Below are 25,147 nucleotides of genomic sequence, written 5' to 3'. Positions count from 1 at the left end.
GACTAACAGTCCTAGGGTCACAACTCCTCCCCACTCTTCCCCCGCCACCATGTAGAAGTATTATATAACAAACAGCCATTATTTGTTTAAAAAACAAAACAAATGAACAACAGCAGACTGCTGCAATTTTCAGATCTACAAAATGACCTTTTGTATATGCTATCAAAATATTCTGCATAATATTTATCCCTGTGCAGTTATTAACATATATACAGAATATTGTTTCTTAATAGAAAGCAATATACATATAGGAGAAATCTAGGAGAAAAAGAACACCGTGTGTGTGTGTGTGTGTGTGTGTGTGTGTGTGTGTGTGTTTGTGTGTGTATTCCTCGGTGTTCCTCTTCATTCCAAAATTTGCCTCAACTTGATTTTGTAGTTTTTAAAAATCCTAACATTCAGCAGAAATAAAAGACAGACAGAATCATAGACTGGGATGTGAAGAGAGGCTTAGGTTCAGGGAGGGGCTGCTCCCAGTCCATTTGAGTCCCTCTTGCAAACAGCTCTTGAAACTACTCTCTGTTTGGAAAGCTGTTTGCCATGCGGAAGAGAGAGGGGCTGCTGTCTGAGGTAAAAGACTGAATTCTAAACCCCTTTTTAGTGGTATAGTGGTACAGAACCACTAGTTTCACGGTTCTTTGGATCCTCGCCAGAGTAACAAATATACAAAGAAAATCCTTGAATTAACTCTTTTAGCCAACTGATTAATCCAGGATTGTAATATATCATATTGTAATGATACATTATGTTGCGCACGCACACACACACACACAAGCAAAGGAATGTAAACAGACGGAAGGCACAAAAAGGCCCCAATCCATTCTCTGAATGAGACAGAAGTGAGAAGTTTCATAATTCTGTCATCAGCAGTCTTTTCATCAACTTTTCTCGCTCAAGTTCCCGCCTCAGAGTCTCAGCACTGTGGAATTAATGAACACACAAAGCATTTATGGGCAGAAGATGCTGCATATTTCTGTTAAAATAATTAACATTCCAGTAACACCAACCATAGAGAAAGGTTGCTTTTTGATCAAGTAAAACATCCTGAAAATATTCCACTATGTGAGATGAAATGTGACTCACATTATGAGTTTAGTAACAAATACACACCCAATCAAATCTCTTTCAGCAGCTTCTTTCCCCTGAGGTTGCTAATGATCTACTGAGCTAGAGTAAGCCTAGAGCATAAACTAATAGGGTTGTATTCAGTGGGAACTTTGTGCATAGGTCTTTAAGCGCTGCTTACCCCCATTTTGGATGGGTGACAACTGCAGCTTCTTGCAGTCCTGCACCATCCCTGGGTGGCCAGATCATGCAGAGCCAGATGTTAACCCCCCCAGCTGGCTGCATTGCATTATGGGATTGCCTGTCAAATCTCTTGATTCAAATTCAAGAGCCTCACTGGTGGGCCATGAGTCAGACGTTCCCACTTGGTGGGAATAAAAGCCGATCACGTCAGTGACCCTCAGCACGGTCAGCAGAAGAGCCACCACCCCCCACCCCCACCCCCACCCCCAGTTAGGCTACAGTGCTTTTGTTTAACCATCTTTTGCTTTCTAGGTCAATGTCAATTGTATTAAGTCTAACCATATTTATTTTACAGGTAGGTTCTAACAATGTTTTTCTTTCTTGTACTGCCTGACCTTGCTATGGATACCAATGGTTGCCATATTTGGAGCTGAGATAGACTCCGTTTGCAGGTTTTGCCTTCCCCATAGCAAAATGTCACATAGCAAAATGGGTGAATTGGTGCATCAACCTGAGTGGAACCTGCAACATTCTTGGGGTACCCCATTAACGGGGTCTTGGTGGAAGTCTCTGTCCAGTAGCCAAGTGTGGGGCAGACAGGTCATAGAGCTTCCAGCGGCAGCCTGAAGACTGATCTGGTTTCTGATCAATAGTATGCCCCACTTCCTTATGACTGTGCCTATAGTGTGAAGGAAATCTATATGCAGGGGGACTTTCTAGTTCACTTTATGGCCTATTAGACTCTTGGAATTTAATTTTTGCTAGAGTTTGCATGTAGAAGTGTTGGTGTGAACAGAGGAGAGCAAGAAGAGAGAGGCAGAGATGTGTTATCACTGAAGAGGAAATGGCAGTGGAGAAACCTATGAAACAGAGGTAAAAACAAGCTAAGCTGGGTCAGAGAAGCAAAGAAACAAAAAAGGGTTGAAGGACACAACAAGGAAACAAGGTGGGTATGACAATAGGAGGGAATTGAGAAAGAGTGGTCCAGAAAAGGACTAGCTAGCCAGTCACTCTTCCGAGGAAGAAAGCAGACAAAGGCTTCTGGGGTCAATTACCTCACTGGTGGAACAAAGAATAGGAATACAGTGGTACCTCGGGTTAAGTACTTAATTCGTTCTGGAGGTCCGTACTTAACCTGAAACTGTTCTTAACCTGAAGCACCACTTTAGCTAATGGGGCCTCCCGCTGCTGCTGGAGCACGATTTCTGTTCTCATCCTGAAGCAAAGTTCTTAACCTGAAGCACTATTTCTGGGTTAGCAGAGTCTGTAACCTGAAGCGTATGTAACCTGAAGCGTATGTAACCTGAGGTACCACTGTACATAGAAAGTGCAACAAAGGGTTTTCTATGAAGAGATGCAGCCACTTAGGAAAGTGATGCTAAGATGGGGAATTAGCAGGGGCTCCTTGGGCACAGACTGGCACGCCTATCTCTTTCAGTCCTGGAAAGCATCAGCTGCTGAGGAAGAGAAATTTGGATCAGGAACGGCTTGACCTTTTGCTACCACACCATTTTCTCTTCTCTGTAGCTGCTGTTTGGCCTTCCATGGAAATGTTTGTGTACCATTATGAAGACACAACTTTTCCTTAACAAGGCAAATAGTAGCTGTTGGGTTGGCAGCAACTTTCATTAGAAAAATTGGGTGGGAGTGAAAGGTTAAGCTACCCTCCCTGTTTGCCATAGGCCCAATCTAGAACAGTCCTTCTCCAGTTGCAATGCACCCATTCGTCCTATCATCTTTTAAACATGAGACCATTTTTGGATGCCAGTGTGCAGGCAAGTGTGAAAGGCTCACCACTAGCTATCCCTGGAGAAACCTTGGGGCTCTGAGGACCCCGAGACTCGCAATGAGGCAAGTCTCATAGCTATCTATTCACTTGGGGTTCTGGCTCCCCCCCCCCCCATATAACCCCTGACAATCTACCTCTGCAACAGGGCCACCCTTGGCAGGAAAAGAACAAGATTTCTCCCCCCTGATGTTCACAATACCTCACAAATAATATAAGGCTACTTCTAGAAAATGACACAGAAGAAGGGATGACATATATCTAGCTAGTACAGTTCCAAGTACTTGGCATAAGTTACCATACACTGTGGAGATAAGGATATTGTGCCAGGCAGGTCACAGAAAAGTAAATGAGGTGGCAAGAATTCTGGAAGGATAAGAAGCAGCGGGTGAGAAAAGGTGTAGTTTGAGGGGGAGAGAGACCTTCAGTGCCTCAGGTGATGGGAATTCGGCAAGCAAACATCTCAGGGAGGGATTATATCTGGATAGAAGAGATGGGGCATTTTAAAAGTTAGAATGAGAAATATCAGCAGGAGAGCATTGAGACAGATCAGAAATCCATATAAGGATTTAAGGAGGGTTAGAGGAGAAACAAGAAAGGTGTGGCACTAAATTGCAGGTAGAACTGAGTGGACCAAGGTGAGAAGATGGAAGAAAAGAGAGGCAAAGATTTCAATAGTTTGAGAGTCATTTAGAATGCAAATCAAAGAGGCTTCACCAAGACAGAGAAGAAGGGCTGTACTTTTGTGTAATGTTGTAAAGTGATAAGTTAATATGGGAAAGTGTGGCAGTTGTGGGCATTTTGAAGGGTTACTGCTACAGTAAATACTGATTAATACCCATTTGTATGGAAGATTTTCATTGACATGGAAACACTCCCCTGATTTAACATCTTCACACCATCCCTTATCAGGTTTCTCAGCTGACAGGTTGTCATAGCAACTTAAATATAATTAAGCATGAATATTCTGAAGAAGAGACCATGGCTGATGAGGGCTTGAGCATGTGGGAAGCCCAGGCAAAACAGCAGCGCCTTCCCTCTTCCTTCCCTGCCCCCAGGCTCTCGCTTTGCTTCCTCGACCCACATCTGAAAACTGGCCCCATGAGACACGCTTATTGACTGGTGAAAGATTTCAGAAAGAAAGCCACATAATACTTCCGTGGAATGGTTGAACAGTACCTGTCTGCCAGAGAAATTGGTTTGTGAGATGAATAGATGGTCTGCACCGTTGGCGTCGGAAAGGTTCCCACCAGAGACTTTGTCACAGATGTTGGGGCAACTGGTGATAACATCTTTGGAGATGACTGTACTACACAGCATTGTTGCTTGTTGTCTATGAATTCTGCCTACAAATGAACATAAAAGAAAAAATAGGTTTGTTGTATCTTTCCCTGTTCCCATTTCATCCACACATTTGATATCAGCAATGGTCTTTTTAAAAAGGGCGCAGCTAGATGTCAAAAGGCCATTGAGCCAAAAAACTATGATCATAATGATTGTGATGAAGAGGACCATCCAGATTTTTAGGCAAAGGTTCCTCAGCATAGTGCACTTGTTGAGGATAAAATTCAAGTTCATTAGTTTTTACAAACCTCTACAGAGTTCTAAGTATAAAGTCTCTCCTAAATTCTGTAATAATTTCTGACACTTTCAACTGACAATTTTGTCAGGCTTAATACTGATTTCCCGAAACTACCTTCTACAATGAACCCTAGGAGAAAGATGCTATGGGTGATAGTCAACTACCCTGTTTTACTCAGAGTAGACCCATTGAAATGATTGACATGAGCAAGAGAGGCCCATTGATTTCAATAGATCTACTCTGAGTGAAACATAGTTGACTACCACACCCTATATCAACATGTAGAATTTGAAATTTTAGACTAGTAATAAACAGTGTTATTTATGGTACGACGTTGGGAATGTATGGGGGCAGCATTGGGGGGCCTGGAACTCAGGGTCTGCATGACTGGGCATCTGCTGAGGGTCCATACTCCAGCAGGGGCTGGGTGGCGAGGCTGGCTTACTCTCCTGGCCATTGCAACCTGCTTGTTCGTCTGCCTCTCAAGTTTGGCCCAGACAACGGTGGTGCGGAAAAAGAGCAGACGTTGCTGCTGCTGCTTCCTTGCTCATTGTCACTCTGCCTGGCAGTGGAGCAAGTGGAAACAGCAATGAGGAAGAGGAGCAGCAGCAACTGGCAATAATGGCAGTGAAGAGGGAGACTTGCCGAGAGAGAAGGGCCCTTGGCAGGTGCCTGACCCAAAAGCCTTCTAAACCCTGGATCCAGCAATGGTGCCACTTTTAAGAGCCAGCACCTTGGGGGTAGGGGGAGGGTGTTCAAATGGGCGATGTGGAGGCGTTCTTGCAGATGGCACACCCAGGTGACAACAGCTGAGCTGCAAGCCCAATGGCAGCTTTCCACACCCTTGACGTGCTCAAGGAGCTTCTGCTGTTTTATCTGAACAAGGCCAAGATATTCTCTCTGCTCTTCACACCTTATTCCAAAGTATATCAAATGCTGAAGTTGGCCAATGTCAAAGGAGAGGGAAATCTGAAATTGTGGGGCACATGCACAAACACATATATGCATGCATGGCCAAGCAACCCTTTTGCTCCCAAGGGCACACTGGGTGGTGGGGACTCAGCACTCACAGATGTATGCAGTACAGACATATAAAAGCACACGCCTGCTCACCCTCGCAGACACACACACACACAGAGAGAGAGAGAAACAAAGGCAGGTGTGCAATGGGCAGGGATACTTTGTGCCTTCCCTGACAACTGGTGCTGGGAAGAGTTGAGGAGTGTGCTGATCCTACCAGCAATCCCATGGCATATCTCCCCCTACTCCTCAGCTGATTGGTGCTGGCAATTGCACTTCTCTCAGCCTGTTTGGTGGGCTGAGGAGAGCATGGTTGCAATGAGAAGGAAGACACAAGGAGAGAGTCATTCCCATGTAACTTCCTAATCATGTAAATCACGTTCCCACAGTCAGCCCTGTAGGGTTCAGCTGCCTTGCTGTAATGAGAAGCGAGAAACTGATGATGTAGTTCTGGATACTTACTGATCTGACAGCGATTACAATAAATGTACAGTAATTGCAATTGATGAATGTTTCAGAAAAGCCAGCAACCAGTAACTGTTAAAAAAAACCCCATCCCAGATTGTTTTGGTTTTTTTAGTGATCATCTGTGCAATCCCACATATGTGAGCTGTGCAAGGAAGATTGTTTGAGGATTTCTAGAGCTAGGTTAGCATTTTGACCGGAAACCCAGCTCCATGCATATGCTCAAGGGGGGGCAGGGTTCCTGTCTTCCTGCTCAGTTCCTAACAGACTGTAGCCCTGGCTATATATGCAAACACAGAGCAAAAGCAGGACAACAACACCACCTGCAGGAGGAAAGGAGGGCTTCCAACCGGATGATCAATACTTACCACAAGCCCACCCAGCTGGGCTACAGAGTTCCCAATCAGGCTCTCTTTATGATGTCTGTTGGACAGCAAGCAGGTGCAGTTTGGAGGGAACAGCCTCCTGGGCCAAACTGGGACGTATTGCCAAGTCTAATTTGGCCCATTGGCCAGAAGCTCTCCATCCCTGGGTTTGAAGTTCTAGCCATGGAGTCTGAATTTATTTATTTATTACACAGAGTCACAGTCTAAATATGGAATGTAGGAGGGTAGCAGACTGTCAAAGCAGTCTTTACCAAGTGCCATGAAGGCTGCTCCTGGGATTGCCAGGGTGCAGAAATATACAATGTTTGATTCAACACTTCTGAAAACATAAGATATGCTGCCTTTATCTGTCCCCACCCTTAGGTGAAACACACAGGTTCCTTGGTAGGTGGGAAACAGATGCAAAGAGGAACTGTGCAGTTTTTATATTAAGAAAGCTGGGCATTAATTTTAGGTGATGTATTGGATTAAAAAAAGGTCAGTGGAAGCCAAATTGGAAGCCAACCTAGGTAGCTTTGCCTAGTGGCTGAAGGAAATGTTCCCTTGGATAATCAAGTTCCATCATAAGATAAAACAAGATACTCTTTCTCCATTTTGGGATCCTGCTGTTGAACAACTAAACTCAGTATCCAAGTCACACCAAAAAACAAAGCTATACCTCTTACATCATCATATAAAGAGACTCAGCAGTGGAAAATGTAAGTACCATGTAAAACAACTACATGGTATTGTGGAAGAAATCAAGGGCAAACACATAATGGCATTCATAAGCTATGTCTCAGACACATTACTCTCACATTACTGCTTACCAGTGTGCTCCAACTACTAGTTTTGGAAGCTGCATTATAGAATCATAGAATCATAGAATCATAGAGTTGGAAGAGACCACAAGGGCCATCGAGTCCAACCCCCTGCCAAGCAGGAAACACCATGTTAGCCACCAAGCAGGAAACACCATGTTAGCCAAGCAGCATTGACACCATGTTAGCCACAGTCCATAGCAATCCTGTCGTTTCATGACAAATACTGCTGTGTGGTGCATTTCCCCCCAAAATCAGCCACAGTTCAAGTAGAAAACTCAAACCACATCCCTTTCATATTTAAGAATGGTGTGATCATTTGAGACAGCCATCCTGCATGTGCAGATTAGTGCGCACACACAGACGACAGCTTTGTGAATGGAAATTCAAGGTGGGCTGTTGCAGAGGCCCCCCTGCCCCCTCTAAAACACTCTGGAAATGTGTCTTGAAATGCGGCAGGGGGAAACTATTTTGCTGTGTTTTAAGCTCCTAATGTGAACATGCCCTCCTTGTCCTATAGTGTTCTCATTATAATCCTTGAGGCCAGAGCTGATCTAGGCAGATTAAGAGATAAAGCAGGAGAAGAAACCAGGGTGTGTTTTTGCCACCAGAAAGCAGAGACACCTGAAAAAGAACTATTTAATTTGGAAAACTGAGCAGCAGAAACATCTAAACAGACAAAGAAGAAGTCAAGGTTATAACAGATGAGTCCACATATGAAGTATACTATAGGATGGAGGGGGGCATCTACAAGCTGCATAACATAACAAGCAGCCAGGTATTGACTTCAGCACAAAGGACAAGTTTATTCTAGCAGATGGAAAATCATAATCACAGAGATTATGTTGCAACACACCATCAAAACGGACAGATCAGATTTTCATGAAATATGTCTTCTTTGTCCCAGGCTAAGAGGGAAACCCTCTGTGAGGGAAATGCCTTGTTAGCAACTGTCTCATAGTGTACTCGCTCCAATATAACTGGACTCAAAGGTGTGTGTTACTTGCTGGATCAGTGCCTTAGCTTGCTTAGGCAGGCTGTTAAGACTCTTGATCCTTTTTGCCTATGTACCATCACGGGTGCAGCCAGGATTTATTTGGGGGGGCATTATCCTGGGGGGCAGAACTGAGTTATCTGTGATGGAATTGGTCAGTTAGTTAAGATGGGGGGGCAACTGCCCCCTGGCTACCATACTGATTTCAGCATTAAGTATTTTGGCGGGAACTATACTCTGAGTTCCTCACGCTCCAGCGAGAGTCAGGACAGCTGCCACCAATCTTTCAGTATAATCACTAAAAAAAATGCCCTCCCTAGTTAGGTGCTTTTGCCTCCATCATTATTAATTTTCAGGATGAACTTGTAAACAGCCTTGGCAGCTGAAGAAAAAGTGACTGAGATGCAGTGGAAAAAGTGATATAGAGAATAATCCATGTGAAATTGCAACGGTCAGTAATTAAAGATAAAAAGGTAAACTGGCTACGTGGGCACTGATTGGGCTGGAGTTGCCTCCAATAGTCCACCATCCTAAGAGCAAGGGAGAAAGACCTAATGAACGCCTGCCTAGTTTGAGCTCTGAGAATGCAGCCACTGTGGGAGTGCAGGAACCACCTTGAGCATAGCTGAGCATAGCTTGGGCTTCCCACCAAAGTGTTAGCCTAGCTCTATGAAGTTCTGGTGACATCATATGCAGGCGCAGAGATAATATGTGAAACTGCTCAGAGGCCATGAAGAAGAACGGGAGGAAGAGCTGTTCCTCTCTTTATAAACCCAGTTCTTAAAGGAATATAAGATGAACATAGAAGAAAAAACATGCTGATTTTTAAAAAAATTGCTCTTTAAGAACATCAATGTTATAAAAGAAAAAGAAAAAACCACAACAGCTTTTTGTATAAGCCAAAAAAACGAGACACTTTAAATAAAGAAGCATTGAAAGGATATATACACATATTGGCAACCAAATGTGACTAAGCATGAGAGCAAAACATTCAGACTGAGAAGCTGAATTGCAGGATCTGTCCATCCTTTAAGTACAGTTATAAAGTGCTGTTGAGCATAGAACAATTTGGGTGTTAAGAAAACTGAAAGAGAAAGTCCCCAGTACTGGACTTCATGTATAATATATTATCAGATATGTATACATACCATCATACATAATGGTATATGTTTGCCATTCAAAGTTGCTTATAATAAAGCTGGGTTGAAATAGAAGGTACAAAATCCCAACCTTCACCTGTGTGCAGTGATTTTTCACACCCCTTTGAAAAAGCAGGTGGAACTGTTTGTGAAAGGAGAGGTGTCAAGGGAAGAGGCAACAGCAGCACCCCCCCCCCCCCGACAAGACAATCCGGCTGACATCCAGCCAGGCCTGATTGATTGGCTGGAGCCAAATGTAGATCACGTGCCCACTGAGATGTGCATCCAAATCATATTCATTCATTTGATTTGACTTTTATAATTTCTGTCCTGCCACATGAAACATAATTAAAAACAGCACTATTACAGAAAAAGGAACCAAGATAAAACACAGAGCAGCAATATGAGCCAGGTTTAAGCTTTGCTTGAAAATACAACAGTGAGAAGCCTTGTGTGATTTAAACGGTCTTTCTCTAGTGCCAGAAAGACACCAGGAAGGCATTTCAAAACTGAGAAGCCACAACTGAAAAAGCCCTTTCACATGTTCACAACCATCTGATGTCTAGACTGAAGTCACTGGTGTGTGTGTGTGTGTCTGTGTGTGAAATGAAGCTCAGAAAGGCCTGGGAAACAAGGTTTTTAGCCAGTGGGCTTATGTGGGAGATGTCAGTTCTTAAGCTAGTCTGGTTCCCAGCTGTTTAATGCATCTGAGGGCACATCCCACTGAAAGTAATGCAGTCCAGATGAATCCCATACTCAGATCCAAATACAAATGCCATTTTGTGCTGCATTACATTCAGTGGAATATGCATCCTTATTGTGCCCCAACTAGCCATGCAAAACTGCACGAGGTTTGAGCTAGATAAGTGTGAAAGTCTTGCTAGGGGGGACAAAACCACCCCATCATGACATCGGCCCAGATGTTTCAGCATAGTACTGCCATAAACTGAAGAAAAGAACATGGCCGCGTGCAGTTATTAGAAATGGCTAAAGTTGTGGAGATGTTGCCCCTTACATGGGATAAGATGGGATTGCACCTCTATGCTACAGAATCACACATGTGTATCTGTATCTTTCTTCATGGCTGCAGACTGTTGAAGGAGCAGGAAGGTTCTCTGGCAACCATGGCCATAGTCATGTTAATGTTAAATGCAGTTTTTCAGTTGCATTTTCTACTTACAGAAAACTGTGGTAGTGTTGGAAAAGGATCGAAAAAGGGTTTGGATGTAGCAGCAGGGAATGCCTTTATCTTTAAGGAAGATAAAGAGAAAGATGTTACTTTCAGAACACACAAACAAAATGAAGCGAAGCACTGCAAGCTCCAGCATTATGTCCGACATACCAGAATGGTTTATAATAGCACACAAATTAACTCTTGCACCCTGACACACATGCAAAAGCTAATGGTGGGGATTCAAAGGTTCACAGAAAGAGAAGGTGGACTGCTTTTATTCATGCAACCTGTTTGAGAATCACTCCTTGAAGTACACATTATATACGCCACAATTGTAAACAGTTTTGATCTGCTCAAGAATAATAACGTTTTAACATACCAGGAAGGTCTGCAAACCCTGTCATGCTACAAACCTGTTTTCACTTATTTTAGTTAGGAAAAAAAGAGTGCAGAAGGCAGGTTCTCATAATGCTAGAATTCCTGGCCACCCAATGAAACTGAATGTTGGGAGGTTCCGGGTGGATAAAAGGAAAGCACTTATTCACACAGCACATGGTTAAACTATGGAACTCGCTTCCACAACAGGCAGGGATGACCACCAACCTAGATGGCTTTAAAAATGGATTAGATAAATTCATGGAGGAGGGGAGGGCTCTCGATGGCTCCCAGCCACAGGGGCCAGACTCTGCCTCTGAATCCCAGCTGCTAGAAACCACAGTAGGAGACAGCTGCTCTTGTGCACATGTTCTGCTTGCAGGTTCCCCACAGCTTCTGGTTGGTCCTTGTGAAAAGAAGATGCTGGATGAGGTGGGCCAGTAGCCAGGCCTGCAGGTCCTCTTCTATTCTTATGAGTCAGACCTGGAATGGTCCCTTCTCATAAGAGGAAAAGTGAGGGAAAGACTTACAAATGCACATACCTAGCATTTACCATTGTGGTGTTACAAACACAGTCCTTTTCAGTGTTTTGTACTGTAACAAATGACTTCAACCTCAGCCAAAATATAAGATTTATATATCAAAGCTCCTTGACCAAAACATGCAGGATTGAGTCTAAGAGCCATAAATCCAGAAAAAAGGATGCAGTTGGCAGATTTATACATGAACTCCACCCTCAGCTGAAAATACAGGTTAACACACGAAAAAGTGACTCAACACTTTGCTTCAAAGATGGAGAACCTGAGCCCTCCAGATAGTACTGGACTCCAACTCCCATCAACCCCAGTTGCCATGGCCAGTGGTCAGGGAAGATGAGAATTCTATTCCATCAACATTTGGAGGGACGCAGGTTTACATGGCAATTTTGTTTGCCATGAGAACACTGTTTGCCAGTGTTTCCTCAAGTATATAATCTCTGTGCAAGTGCTTAAACAACCCTGATTGGAATGAGGTTCCAAGGTGTATACACACAGAGACTTTATCAACATAAATGGTTATTCAGGCTTTGCATGTTTGCTGTAGGAAACAACAGTGTCCCTGCCCACAGCAAACATGAAGATCTTGTGAAAACATTTTTTATTTTTTTTTACACTAGGTTAAGTGCTGTGAGAGGCCCTTCTGAATATTACCTTCAGCCTAACTTCAACTCAATGCCAACACTTCTTTGGGCATACAGAGATGCCCCAAGGCCCCTACATTGGTGCAGATCACCTATTGGGATTAAGAAGGATATTAAATAGGGGCGGGCATCAACCATTTCAATGCTTCAGGGGGAAAAGCAAGATTCAGCTCAAAGCACTTGGGAGGTTGTTCAATTCAGCTCATGTGGAAACAAACCTTTGTTTCTTCCCCATTAACTATTATGGAAAAATAAAAAATGACTTATTACCAGAACTGGATCAGATTTGCAAGCATATTAGTGCCTCCTGAGTGGATATCTGCCAAATTACAAATAGTTCCATGGGGTTTTTTTTGCAGTGGGCACCTTTATATTTATGACTTAAAAGGAACTGTCCTATTGAGGCATCTGATCAAGGCCTGTATTTTAAAATGAGCTTAAAGATATATTTGCAAATGTTTGTATGTTTCATGCCAGGCAGAAACTAGCTGGCTAAGTACTTTGGCAGTTGTTTATCTTCCTGCTCTACTGAATAAGGGCCCCCCTGATTTATAGCAGTAGCAGGAGACAAGTTTCTCAAAGTTGTAAAAGGGAATTACAGGCTGGGAGCAAATGTTACACTGACCCTACATATTACAGAATACAATCAAGCTGCAAAAACACTAATTAAGAGTTGGTAAATAGTAAGATTTATTGTTTAACAGAAAATAATACCATGTGCCTCCCATCAGACTCTAGCCATATTTTCCTAAGGTTTAAGGTATACTGAAAGAGTTAAAGGGCAATAAATTTTGGGAAGAGCTAATGGGAAAAGCAGCTGGCTGGGAAAGGGGGGTATAAACTGAAGAGGCTTCTTTTGAAGCTGTTTTTTACTGAGTTCCTTTTTTACTTTGCAAAGGCCTTTTCTTCTAAAAAGCTATCTATGTTATGTATGAGATTTGTTGGCTTAATGTAATTAGGCAAAGGATTTAGAAAGTAAGAAATGTTAGATTCTTATGTTAGATTCTTCTTTCATTGATGGTGTGTGAGAATGTGAACCCAAGATCTCTGTTTAGATAGAATTTAATACCATGAGCCATTTGTTTTAGCCATTTGTTTTGGAATGCAGGGCCAACAGGGGCAAAAGGTGATCTGGTAATTAAGGTGCCTTGTCGAGGCAAATGTAAGATATATGGCTACTTGTCTGCCATTTATGGATAGAAGGAAATATAGCTCTTTGTCTCCCATAAAAGGTAATAGGAAATGGGTGTATCTTTTATGATTGGTTCTAGCGAACAGCCAATAAGAATTTCAACCAGGCTGATTGGACAGAGGCAGCCAAAGGAGGAGCAAGGGGACTGGGCTGAGGAAATATAAGTGCTGGCCATCAGGGCTGGAAGGGGCAGAGCTTTGGTAACCATATACCACTGTGCCTATCATTTATTTGTCTGACAAATAAATTATTATTTTAATTTCTCTATTGCTGCGTTGAATATTTCATTCCAGCTAAGTGTTAACCACAAGCAGGGTGCTACACTATAACTTTTAATTGTTTAGCAAAATTGCATAGAATTTGCAGGTATCTGCCAAATGTCAAATGAACAGCAGTACTGCTTTCTCGGTAAGGGCAGCCTTTCTGTTTCGAAGTGGTTTAAAAAGGATTCACTTAATCCTTAGTCCTAGAAAGTTAATGGCAAGATTTGAATTAGGAACTCATTGGTTCATAGCTTTTAGGGGGGTGGTTCTCTCTCTGCCACTTTTTAATCTTTACACCACCTTTTTAATTGCATCCCATGTGAGTTAGCAGTAGTCAGAATCTCATGGAACACAAGCTCTCTGACACTTTCACTGCTTTAGTAATGTGGTCTTTGAAGAAATAAACATACTAAGTAGAAAGTGAATTCAATGAGTTCCTAATTCAAATCTTGCCATTAACTTGATTTTTGAATATGCAGATAATCCAGACATTTTATTTGTTGTTCTTTTGAAAGGACAATTTAATTGCAATACGTGCAATACCTTGTTTCTATTGTAATCACCATCTTTTAAACTGATTTATGAGTGGAGGCATACTGAGGGAGCAGACACTGCGAAGTGAGCACACACTCTGAACAAAAAGGGAAAAACAAGCACCCAATGAACCATCCCTCCAACAGTCTCTTTACCAGCACTGCCCCACAAGAGGTAACCCCACCTGAGATGACACTCTTCCAAGGCATTCCTCCAACCTTTCCCCAGAGTGGCCGTATTTTCAGATCAGGTGAAATATTATTCAGATCAGAGTGAGCTAACCTCCCAAATGCTTGCTTCATCCAATCTGTTCCTTCTCCTCTAAGGATTCACCCTCCCCTGCTGAGATGGACATCAGGTGCACCAGGCGAAGGAACGCAGCTGAGCCATTAATTCATGCAGAGACCACTCACCTTGATCAAGGGAACCACTGATGCAGACATGACATCAATGATGGAAAGCAGGGGAACTGTACTGCAATTATTTTTAACAGACCACATAGCCCAAGACACAGCAATAAATAGCAAAACCCAGCTGTACACATATATAGTCATCCCTCACAGCTGAAATTTCTATGAAGTCAGATGATTGAAGCTTAAGTTGCTGGTTTTTGACTGACTTTAGAATAAGGATTGTGGAGGAGCAAGAATAACTTTAAAAAGTAAGGTGTCCCGTTTAAGGTCTTGTGGGGGAAGGGGAAGTGGCTAAGAGTGAATTTATTAATGGGTCAGTTGGCAACTTGAGGTTGTTACCACTCTGAACAAAGCTTTGGAAAGCATTTCAATATCCACAGCCTGTTGTAAGTGACACCCAGGTTTCCTGAAAGATCGTAATCTCCCTTTATGAATCTTTCTTGGTGCCAAGATCTTCAGGTGAGAACCTTATCTCGGTCCCATCAGTGTCAGAGGCAGGCTTAATGGTGACACAGAGAGAGCCTTTTCTGGGGCTGCTCCCAGATTGTGGCATTGCCTCCCAAGAGAGGTTACACTGGCTTTCTCAGGACTTTCCTATTCAGAAAGGCCTTTGAAAATCCCCTGGGCTCCCATCACGGCAATTGCTGTTTTAATGCTGCTTCTAATGTGTTCTCTTATATTTTGACCTGTTGTTATTATAACTTTGTTTTTAAAATGTTGTAAGCTGCCTTGAGTCCCAACTTTGGAGAAAGGTGGGATATAAGTAAATTAATTAATTAATTAATTAATTAATTAATTACTGTAGCTTTTGTGATTTCTCACTGTTCAGGGAAATGGGGAACATGTGCAACAATATGTATAACCCATTCTCAGGTTTTAATAGACTTATTGTTTCTGTTTTTTGTCTTGATGAAAATTATGTTTTATGTTTATGATTTTTGTCCTACAGGCAGCATATACTGGATGCCCAGCTGTTGTTTCTCCACCACAGTAGGATCAAAAGTGCACTTTGGCGTCCTATTCAAAACATCTGCCTCCTAGAAAATTTTACTAGGAGTCAGAAATTCAGCAGCATTTCTCCTGCCTTTTTTTATCAATAAGAAATTAACTTCCACTAATATTTTTCATTGTCGGATGACTCAGTAATGCAGCAGCTGTGGGGCTGGTGCAAGGAGTCATTTCAGAGTCTAGGCAACAGGCTAGCATCACCCAGCTACCGTATTTTGTCTGAGAAATGCACATGCTGGGGAGAAAACCTATCATCATTTAGTGGACTCCTAAGTACAATGATAACTATTATAACTACCATAAGTACAATTATAACAATAATTACTAAGTAAAATTATAACTATTATAACTACCATAATTATATGAGATATCATGGTTACCATGGTTGAGAAAAGAGGATTGCATCTATACTGTATATAAACAGAGCTGGATATTAGGTATTTAACACACATGTGGATGCATATTTAAAAGCACATTGGACTCCATATCCCATTTAGAGCAATACAGTGCAGACAGACAGACTGTATCTCCTGTTGGATGTATACAGTGGTACCTTGGTGTATGAACTTAATCCGTTCCTCAAGTCCGTTCTTAAACCAAATCCATTCTTAAACCAAGGTGTGCCTTCTCTAATGAGGCCTCCCACCCCCAGTGCTCTTCCACCATTCGGCTTCCATTCATAGACCAAGGTAAAGTTCACAAACCGGAACACTACTTCCAGTTCTGCGGAGTTCATAAACTGAATAGTTCGTAAACAGGACTGTTTCTAAACCGAGGTGCCACTGCCATGTCAGTGAATGCAAATTAGCATTGATTCATTTTGCTAGACTTACCATCATTTCCCAAATAAAATGCATTTTTTCATTCTTCCATATTATACTTTTCACCACATCATACTGGTTTATCAAGAGAATGGAACGTGCTGTTCTGTGAAGAAAGTTTGACCGCATACTTTCGACAGGAGCATTATCTCCTCCTATTTTCACACATGGGGGGAGTGGACACACACTTACATTTCTAGAGACAAAGCCACAATAAATGTTCATGGCAATCATTATGTAAGTTAGTACAGTGTGAGCTGTTTGTAGGTAGGGATTTGTGCGTTTCCTGATTCTTAAGGAGCTGAGGGGGTTTGCCATATGCAATGGCACAGATATCCAGCAGATACAGAGCAACAAGCAGCTTTTATAAACTAGAAACCAGAGCTCTAAATCTACAATGGGAAAAAATCCACATTCTGAGACACTGATGTGCATTGATTGTTTTGCTATTAGCCATACAGAATCTAATTAAGAAGCTGCAATTTTAAAGGATGCTTCATCGGTGAGAGGCACTCCACAGAAACTCCATAGAAAAGATGAAGAAATCTGCTGTGACACAAATGAAGCGAGTGAGAATGAGCCTCTATGTTCCAATAATTTTGCTCCCTCCAATATGGTCCTTTATGATACAGTGGAAGCTTTTATTGAAAAGGGCTGGTAAGGTCAAATTGCCTATTATGCATGGGTGATAGAATTAGTGTCTGCAGAAAGAGATGGAGAAACAAACGAATGCATTAGACAAACTGTTTGCAAGGTCAAGAAAGCATTCCGTCCATATAATTATACAGTGATGGACCAATACGATGATGCTGCAGTCAGCAGATGTCACTGAAGGGTTGCTTGCTTGCTTTTTTCTAATGAATTTTATGGGAATGAGGAACTTCAGAGTGGTTGATCTCCTTCCTTACCTTTAATCCCACAGATCATATGGCAGAAAAATGTTTGTTGCCAAGTACACTCTCAACAGGGAGCTGTAATCAATCATTGCTGAGTCTACCTGTATGATGGACTTGTTTCAAAACGTGTTTCCCTCAGGAGCCGGCTGCATGTTATGCACCACCGGGCACAGAAAAGCTTCCTTTTGCTTTTGACTTTTTAAAAAAGGAAAAGCAGCTTCAGAGGGATCAGTTTAGCAGATGGGGAGGCAAACAAAGGCCTGGGGGCCAGATCCGGCCCAATCGCCTTCTCAATCGGCCTGTGGACGGTCCGGGAATCAGCGTGTTTTTACATGAGTAGAATGTGTGCTTTTATTTAAAATGCATCTCTGGGTTATTTGTGGGGCATAGGAATTTGTTCATCCCCCCCCCCAAAAAAAAATATAGTCCAGCTCCCCACAAGGTCTGAGGGACACTGGACCGGCCCCCTGCTGAAAAGGTTTGCTGACCCCTGGTTTAGCATGAAGAAATGGTGAGGTAGCAATTGGCCCTTTCTGCATCCAAGTCTTTCTGTTCCCCAAACTGTCTCCTCAAGCTTTTCTAGGAAAAGCGATGGTAACGGGGATTTAACTTGTACACTTTGTACATGCATACAGGCTGTCCCAGGTTACTTTGGGAGGAAGGGTACGCTATAAATTGATGAATGAAGTGGATTGAATCTAAAATGCCCTTTATTAAACAGCCTTGGCCCAGTATACTTGAAGGAGAGTCTCCACTCCCATCACTCAGCCCAGACACTGGGGTCTTCCTCTGAGGGTCTTCTGCTAGTTCCCTCACTGCGAGAAGTCAAGTTACAGGGAACCAGGCAGAGGGCCTTCTTGGCAGTGGCACCCTCCCTGTGGAGCACCCTTGCATCAGATGTCAAGGAGATGAAGAATTACGTAACTTTTAGAAAACACCTGAAGGCAGCCCTGTATTGGGAGGCTTTTAATACTTGATGTTTTTATTATGTTTGTAGATATGCTGTACGCCACCCAGAGTGGCTGGGAAAACCAAGCCAGACAGGTGGGGTATAAATAATAAAAATTATTATTATTATTATTATTATTATTAGGCTGAAAACCTTCTCCACATATAGAAGGGCTGCTTCTGACTTAGCAAAAGAGCACTATATGATAAAATGGACCAACTCTGACTTCCATTTCTGTTCTGCACCAGGAATGGACGACTCCCTCAACATTGCAGGGAAACACAGACGGAAATTAAGAGAATGATGGGGGTAAAAGTATCATTTGGTATTTGAATAATTGTATTAATTGGAACAAAATAAAAAAATTCCTTCCAGTAGCACCTTAAAGACCAACTAAGTTAGTTCTTGGTATGAGCTTTCGTGTGCATGCACACTTCTTCAGATACACTGAAACAGAAGTCACCAGACCCTTCTATATAGTGAGAAGGTGGGGAGGGATATTACTCAGAAGGGTGGTGGGATTGGGTGATTGGCAAATAGCTGTGATGAGCCTGTTGACGACTCTTAACGACTGCAATAGGTCTTACAAGACATTGGATTCTTATCTCATTATACATGACAAAGCCATTTTTCACCTTCTCACCCCTTGCTTTTTCCTGTAAGACCTATTGCAGTCGTTAAGAGTCATCAACAGGCTCATCACAGCTATCTGCCAATCACCCAATCCCACCACCCTTCTGAGTAATACCCCTCCCCACCTTCTGGAGGGTCTGGTGACTTCTGTTTCAGTGTATCTGAAGAAGTGTGCATGCACACGAAAGCTCATACCAAGAACTAACTTAGTTGGTCTTTAAGGTGCTACTGGAAGGAATTTTTTAATTTTGTTTTGACTATGGCAGACCAACACGACTACCTATCTGTAACTGTATTAATTGGGTATGAATTGGTATTGTTACAATTGGGCTATTATTGGATTAATGTTGGAAAACTAATAAAAATGTATTTGGTTCTGAAAAAAAGAGGACCAACTCTAAAGTTGGAGTTAGATTTGTCCTAGTTCTTCTGTAAGAGTCTGTAAAATTAGCATGAATGCAATTTGTGCAATGCAATTGCATTTTGAAGTCTGGGGCTTTGCAAAGGCAGGGCTTGCAGCTCAGCTGTGGCACTGGGGTTATTTGCACTCCCTTGCTTGCATCACTGAGGTAGTTTGTATTTTTATATATATACTATATAATCAAGACAGATAAAGAGAGATAATGATTTATTTATTTTTAAACCAACTGTTTTTAAAGCTGTTGTGAAAAAAATGTGTGTGTTTGTGTGGGGGTGAAACTTAAGTGGATTTCCTTTTTGGAGTTACCTAGAATCATAGAATCATAGAGTTGGAAGAGACCACAAGGGCCATCGAGTCCAACCCCCTGCCAAGCTCCTTCAGGACACCTCCCTGAACCCGGAAGCATTAAACAATTATCACCCAGTGGTGCTTGAAAGGCATGCTTGGAAAATACTAGTTATCTGGATCCATTTTAGTATGGCTTCAGGCCTGGTTATAGCATGAAAACTGCCTTGATTGACCTGGCTGGTGACATTTGTTGGGAGAGACGAGGGAGGGGCTGAACCCCTGCTCATTCTTCTTGACTGCTCAGTGGTTTTCAGTACTGTTAACCAATGTAGATTTCAGGAGAAACTCAGAGAGGTGGGGATTAGGGGCACTGTACTTCACTAGTTCTCCTCATAATTCCAGTGCCATTTCCAAGAAAGTAATATTGGTGGGCCACTGAACAGCATTCTGTCTTGTCCTCTATGCTCTTTAACATCTATCTGAAACTGCTATGAGTTGTCATCAGGAGATCTGGAACAAGGTGCCACCAATATATGAATGCAATTCAGCGCTCTCTCTCTCTCTCTCTCTCTCTCTCTCTCTCTCTCTCTATTCCATCAGAATCAGGTGAAAGGTTCAGGTACTAGAATGCTTGAAGATGGTGATGGACTGGCTGGATGTGCAGCAATAAAGTGAAAATGAAACTTGGAAAGAGCATTACGTGTTCTTGTTCTCAAGTGTGGGAGCTATACCAGGTTCACCAGCTAGGGCCCTTCTCTGAGATGAATTGGCCACTGTAAGCCATACTGCAGTCACTTCCAGATCAGTCTGTTGCAATGCACTCTACATGGGACTGCCCTTGAAGGCAATTAATAAATTTCAAATGATCCGAAAGGGAGCAGCCAGATTACTGGCTGGGATTGCATTTAGAACTCGTATCATCCTTATTTTAAAACAGCTGCACCAGCTGCCAATTCCTTCCTTCCTTCCTTCCTTCCTTCCTTCCTTCCTTCCTTCCTTCCTTCCTTCCTTCCTTCCAGCATTGGTGGTCTGTTTCATGGAGCAGCATGGGAAGCATGGTTACTCCTCTCACAACACCAGCATCGTTTCCCAGCACTCATGTAGCCAAGGAGGCTCCTCCTGCTTTGGGCCCTACAGTCTGGTCTGCACACAATGGGGAAATTAAGAGAAAATTAACCCAAGTTAGCGAGTGTTGGGCCCCTTAGGCTTAAACTCAAGCACACTTACTGCTGGATAACCTTGGTTCTTGTGAAATTAGGTATACACTGCCTGTGATTGATATTACAAATCTCTTGAATGTAGAGAGAAATTAAAACAAAATGGCAGTTATCTGGTGAAAGCTTTAAAGAAAACTAAGAGAGGGTGGTGGTTAAAGTGGAGTTTTAATCATCAGGGCTCTCCCTGCCCACACGCCAACTCCTCCAAGCGCCTACTCATGCTGCCTCCTCTTATCCCAATTTCCATCCTCCACAGCCTTGCAAATGCCATGCCATATCCCCTTATCTGTCCATTTCTCTGCATTGCTTTGCTTGTATCCTTAGTGTAAGCGTGGGTGGTACAAACTAGGGGCAGGGGGAAAGGGTCAGTCAAATGTTGAGTGGAATGTACACGGCTCCTTTTATTATTTGCTCACAAAGTCAAAGTCACTGACTCTCAAAAATGAAACTTGCAGTATTTTGGAACAAGGAACAAGGAACACCGGTCCATGAAATTAATAGGCATTCCAAAAGAGCTGCTTGCAAATACAGACATACCAGAATTGCGTAGTGCAATGCAGAGCCTGATGGTATCCCACAGAGGAAATGATTCTAAGTTTAAAAAAAAAGCAGACATTAACAAGGTGGCAATTACTACTTGGTCTGGTTGTGAACATGGAGATGGAGGCTGCAAAGATGAAGACATGGTCAAAAGTTGTAGTTTATGGCATTTGTTTTATGAACACTCACTCTTGGCAACATTCTTAATAGCCCAAGATTCTGTCACAGGCCTAAAATAAGACAATATATATGTGTACGAATTAAATGTGTGACTCCTTCTTACTTGAAAAATAAATCAAAAAGCAATTGCCTTCAGGGTGTGCATTTGTGTGAGCAAAATCATGAATGCTGTTCACAAAATTATTTTTCCCTGTGGAGTGGTTTCAGTGAAAGCCCCAGCCCCTCCCCCTCCCCAGAAGCTATTTTCTCCAGGAGAGAATCTACCATTGGTGACGGGACTGTGGGCAAAGGCAAATACAAACTTTAAAATTCAGAACAACCGTAGTGTCCTGTTACAAAAAAAAATCAAGAAGTAAATGCATACAAAAGTCATATCAGATCACTAGAACAATACAATTTCCTCCTGGCTTGACAGTATACAAGCAGTTGTCAGCAGTTTCTTAAGCTGGTTTCAAATAAATAGATCAGGAATCTCTACAGGTTTAGTCTAATTTATGAAAGCCAGAATCACAACAGAACTAAGATTGTGTTCTGAATTATTACAACATAAGCATTGTAGCTTTTTCCCGTGCAGATTTAAGAAATTCTCTGAGACATAACTTCCAGGGCTGCAAAATGAAATCATTTACCATCGGCGTGGCTTCCGTGAAATCCATGAGGAGATCTCCAGGTGCCAAGGCAAAGGTCCCTCCAGCATCTGCAGGGCTCTGAAGCACAGTAAAAAATTCAGGAAGTGTTAATGGAGTTGAATTGTAAAAAATAATAATTTCATTTGAGAAGATGAACTGCAGGAAAGCTAAATACTATATTCACTAGCAGTGTCAGAACAACAATAACTGTAAGAGAGGCAGTGCATTTCTCAACTCTTCTTTGGCCTCCCAGTTCAGGCGCAAAATAAAGCCTAGCTCAGCCACCACAGTCCTCCTTATCCCTGACCCATGCAATACAGTGGGGCTCTGGGGTCTTGTGTTAACCCCCATCCAAAGATTTCAGTGCTCCTCCTGCTCTTGCACGTGTTGTGGAATAGCTTCTTTTTTAAATACTGTTTTAAAATATTTATTTTCATGGTACAGAAGATAAATTTCAAGAAAACAGTTGTTACAACAGTAAACAACAAATAACTTGTCCTGATGAAATTACAGACTTTTATCAGGCCATGTGTTAAAGTTTCATTTGATTACTCTAAGAGATCATGCCACATTTTCCCATGAGGGCTAGGTGGATTTCTGCTACTGCCTGAAGAATTTATGGATTCAATAAACATTTGCCATATATGGATCATGTTTGCCCTTTGCTGCTCTCACGGCATGTTAGTTTCTCAGCCCGTGCCATTGACTGTACTCTTGTTATACCAACACCAGTTTTTCAACATCTGGCTGTCTCTGTATGAGCAGCAGTCATTAGAAAGGCTAAGAGGTCATCTTTAGGATAATCAGGAGCAGGCAGGATCCTAAGCCCAAGTAGTGCTAGTGCAGGGGACATTTCCATGGTTTTCTTGTATATTCAGCTTATTTCTTTGAAGGGTTTGATGCTGTCACAACACCACCACATATGGAAATATGTACCTTTGACTGCGCATCCCCTCCAACAATTGGGATTGACTTCCTTACATATTTGGGACAGCCTCACCGGTGTATAATGCCACTATGCAGAATTTTATAATGAGGCTTCCCTTATTTTTGCAGAAACTATTTGCGCATCTAGGTCCATTTCCCATGGCATTTTTGTGAACAATATTGCCATATTCTATCCCAAGTTTCTGAGTACTTCCACTTCATCCATCAGTCCCTCCCTGTCAGTGAGGACCAGGTCCAAAATTGATGATCCCCTTGTTGCTTCTTCCACCTTCTAGAAAAATGAAATTGTTAGCGAGGCAATGGGGAATTTATCAGACGCTGCAGAGCTTCAGTTGCAACAAATATCGGGGAAATTGAAGGCTCCCATGACTGCTATATATCTCTTTTTTGAATGTTTGGTAATCTGCATCAGGAAGGCATCACCCAAGTCTTCAGTCTATAGCAGAGCCCCACAGTAAGGTCACTCTTGTTTCTCTCTCCTACAATTTTTACCTATATTTTCTCAATCTGCTTTCCATTTTCCAGGTCAAGGATTTCTTCACAAGTGTACACATCCTTTACATATAATGCTACCCCCCCTTCCTGTTTGGCCTATTCCTTTTGAACAGGTTATACCCCTCCCTCAATCCCTACATTTTAGTCATGGGTTCCACCCCACCAAGGTTCACTAATGCCTATCAGGTCATATTTGCCACCCTGAATTAAAAGCTTCAATTCATCTTGCTTGTTTCCCATACTCTATGCATTTGTGTAGAGACAACTAAAACCATGAGTTGTTCCCTCCAGCTGCTTCCTTCTTGTAGTTTCTTTACTTTAGTAGGTTTCTGGAGCACCACCTCAGCTTTTCGTGCATCAATGAAGCTATTATCCCCAGTACCAGGTATTTGTCTTTTGTCTGTAATGTTGTTTCTCTCCCTCTCAAAATCTAGTTTAAAGCTCTCCTGATCAGGCTTGGGAGACTCTTAGCTAGTCAAGTTGAACATGGGACAGAAAGTTGAACCTGCAGGGTCTCCTTGGCATTTCAGGCTTGGATTAGCAGAGGGGAGATTTTCAATAACAGCAAGGAATGTGAACCAAATATGCTTCTCGAAGGCAACCATGAATTTATGAGTTGCACCCTTACCTGCTGCTGAGCCCACATTTTAACCCACCCTTCCAGTTATCTGTATGTACCTTTGCACACGATGAAAAATGTCCCTCTGAGTTTGTTCTCTGTGACACAGGAGATGCTGATGAGTGTGATGGCGACGCCCCAACCGCTGCTGCAAGCGCTGGAGGAAGGTCATCTTCATCACTGGGTTGTTAAAAGTACAAGAAACTTTGCTCACTACAATATTTTTAAGTACTCATTTTCACGGGGAGGATAACCTAGAAAGCATTTTCAAAATGTCTACCACTTATTTCCGCTCGCCTCTTCAGTTCTGCTATATTTTCATTTGTGTTTTCTGAAAAGTGTGTCACATACACACACTAGTTGCTGGTACCGGAGTCTCCTAATGCACATACAAAGTTGTACATATAGGGAGGATGGATGCTGAGGGTGCTCTGACCAGGGCCAAACAAAGGCATCGTGACACCCAGGGCAGGGCGTGGCTACATAGGGCGCATGTGTGGTGTCGCTACATACGACACATGCGCCGTACGTAGCGATGCCGCACATGCGCTGTACATAGCAGTTTGCCGGTGGCACCGCTCCAGTGCCATGTGGACAGGATCCTCTACATGTGGCTGTAGCAGTGACAAAGGGATCCCACCACCGTCCATATGGCGCTCAAGCTGCACCGGCGGCAAACCGTGATGTACAGCGCACGCGTGCGACACTGCACATGCGCTGTACATACTGGTTAGCTGCCAGCGCCGGGATCTTCTGCTCGTGGCTGCAACCGCGAACAGAGGATCCTCCACAAACAAACAATATTTATTACGGCCATAGGCCCATACAGGTAAAAACAACACATAAATAACAGCTTGTGCATGTGGGGGGGGGGAACAAAAAAAAAAACAGCCGCTAAAACACCACAATAACAATAAAATACTATAAAATAGAATGGCATACTACGCCTTAG

General features: G+C 42.6%; 1 protein-coding gene across 4 annotated transcripts in view; it reads right to left on the bottom strand.

Annotated features, from left to right (window-relative positions):
* Positions 1–329: 329 nt before the first annotated feature.
* The window catches only part of LOC309326407 (band 4.1-like protein 4B), a 144,156-nt gene continuing 119,338 nt past the window's right edge, over positions 330–25,147 (bottom strand). Inside the window, exons 21-26 of one of the 4 annotated variants that reach the window (XM_081835068.1) lie at positions 24,255–24,375; positions 22,134–22,211; positions 21,322–21,375; positions 10,601–10,669; positions 4,214–4,380; positions 330–919 (exon numbers count right to left, since the gene is read on the bottom strand). In XM_081835068.1, the coding sequence (XP_081691194.1) occupies positions 850–919; positions 4,214–4,380; positions 10,601–10,669; positions 21,322–21,375; positions 22,134–22,211; positions 24,255–24,375 (559 nt within the window). In that variant the 3' untranslated portion in view covers positions 330–849. The remainder of the gene's footprint in view (positions 920–4,213; positions 4,381–10,600; positions 10,670–21,321; positions 21,376–22,133; positions 22,212–24,254; positions 24,376–25,147) is intronic. The other 3 variants (XM_081835070.1, XM_081835069.1, XM_081835071.1) reach the window with 3 other exon arrangements.

The sequence above is a fragment of the Podarcis erhardii genome, assembly GCF_964252035.2.
Source record: "Podarcis erhardii genome assembly, chromosome: 13".
NCBI classification, from domain to species: domain Eukaryota; kingdom Metazoa; phylum Chordata; class Lepidosauria; order Squamata; family Lacertidae; genus Podarcis; species Podarcis erhardii.
This window is presented reverse-complemented; position numbering and strand designations above follow the sequence as displayed.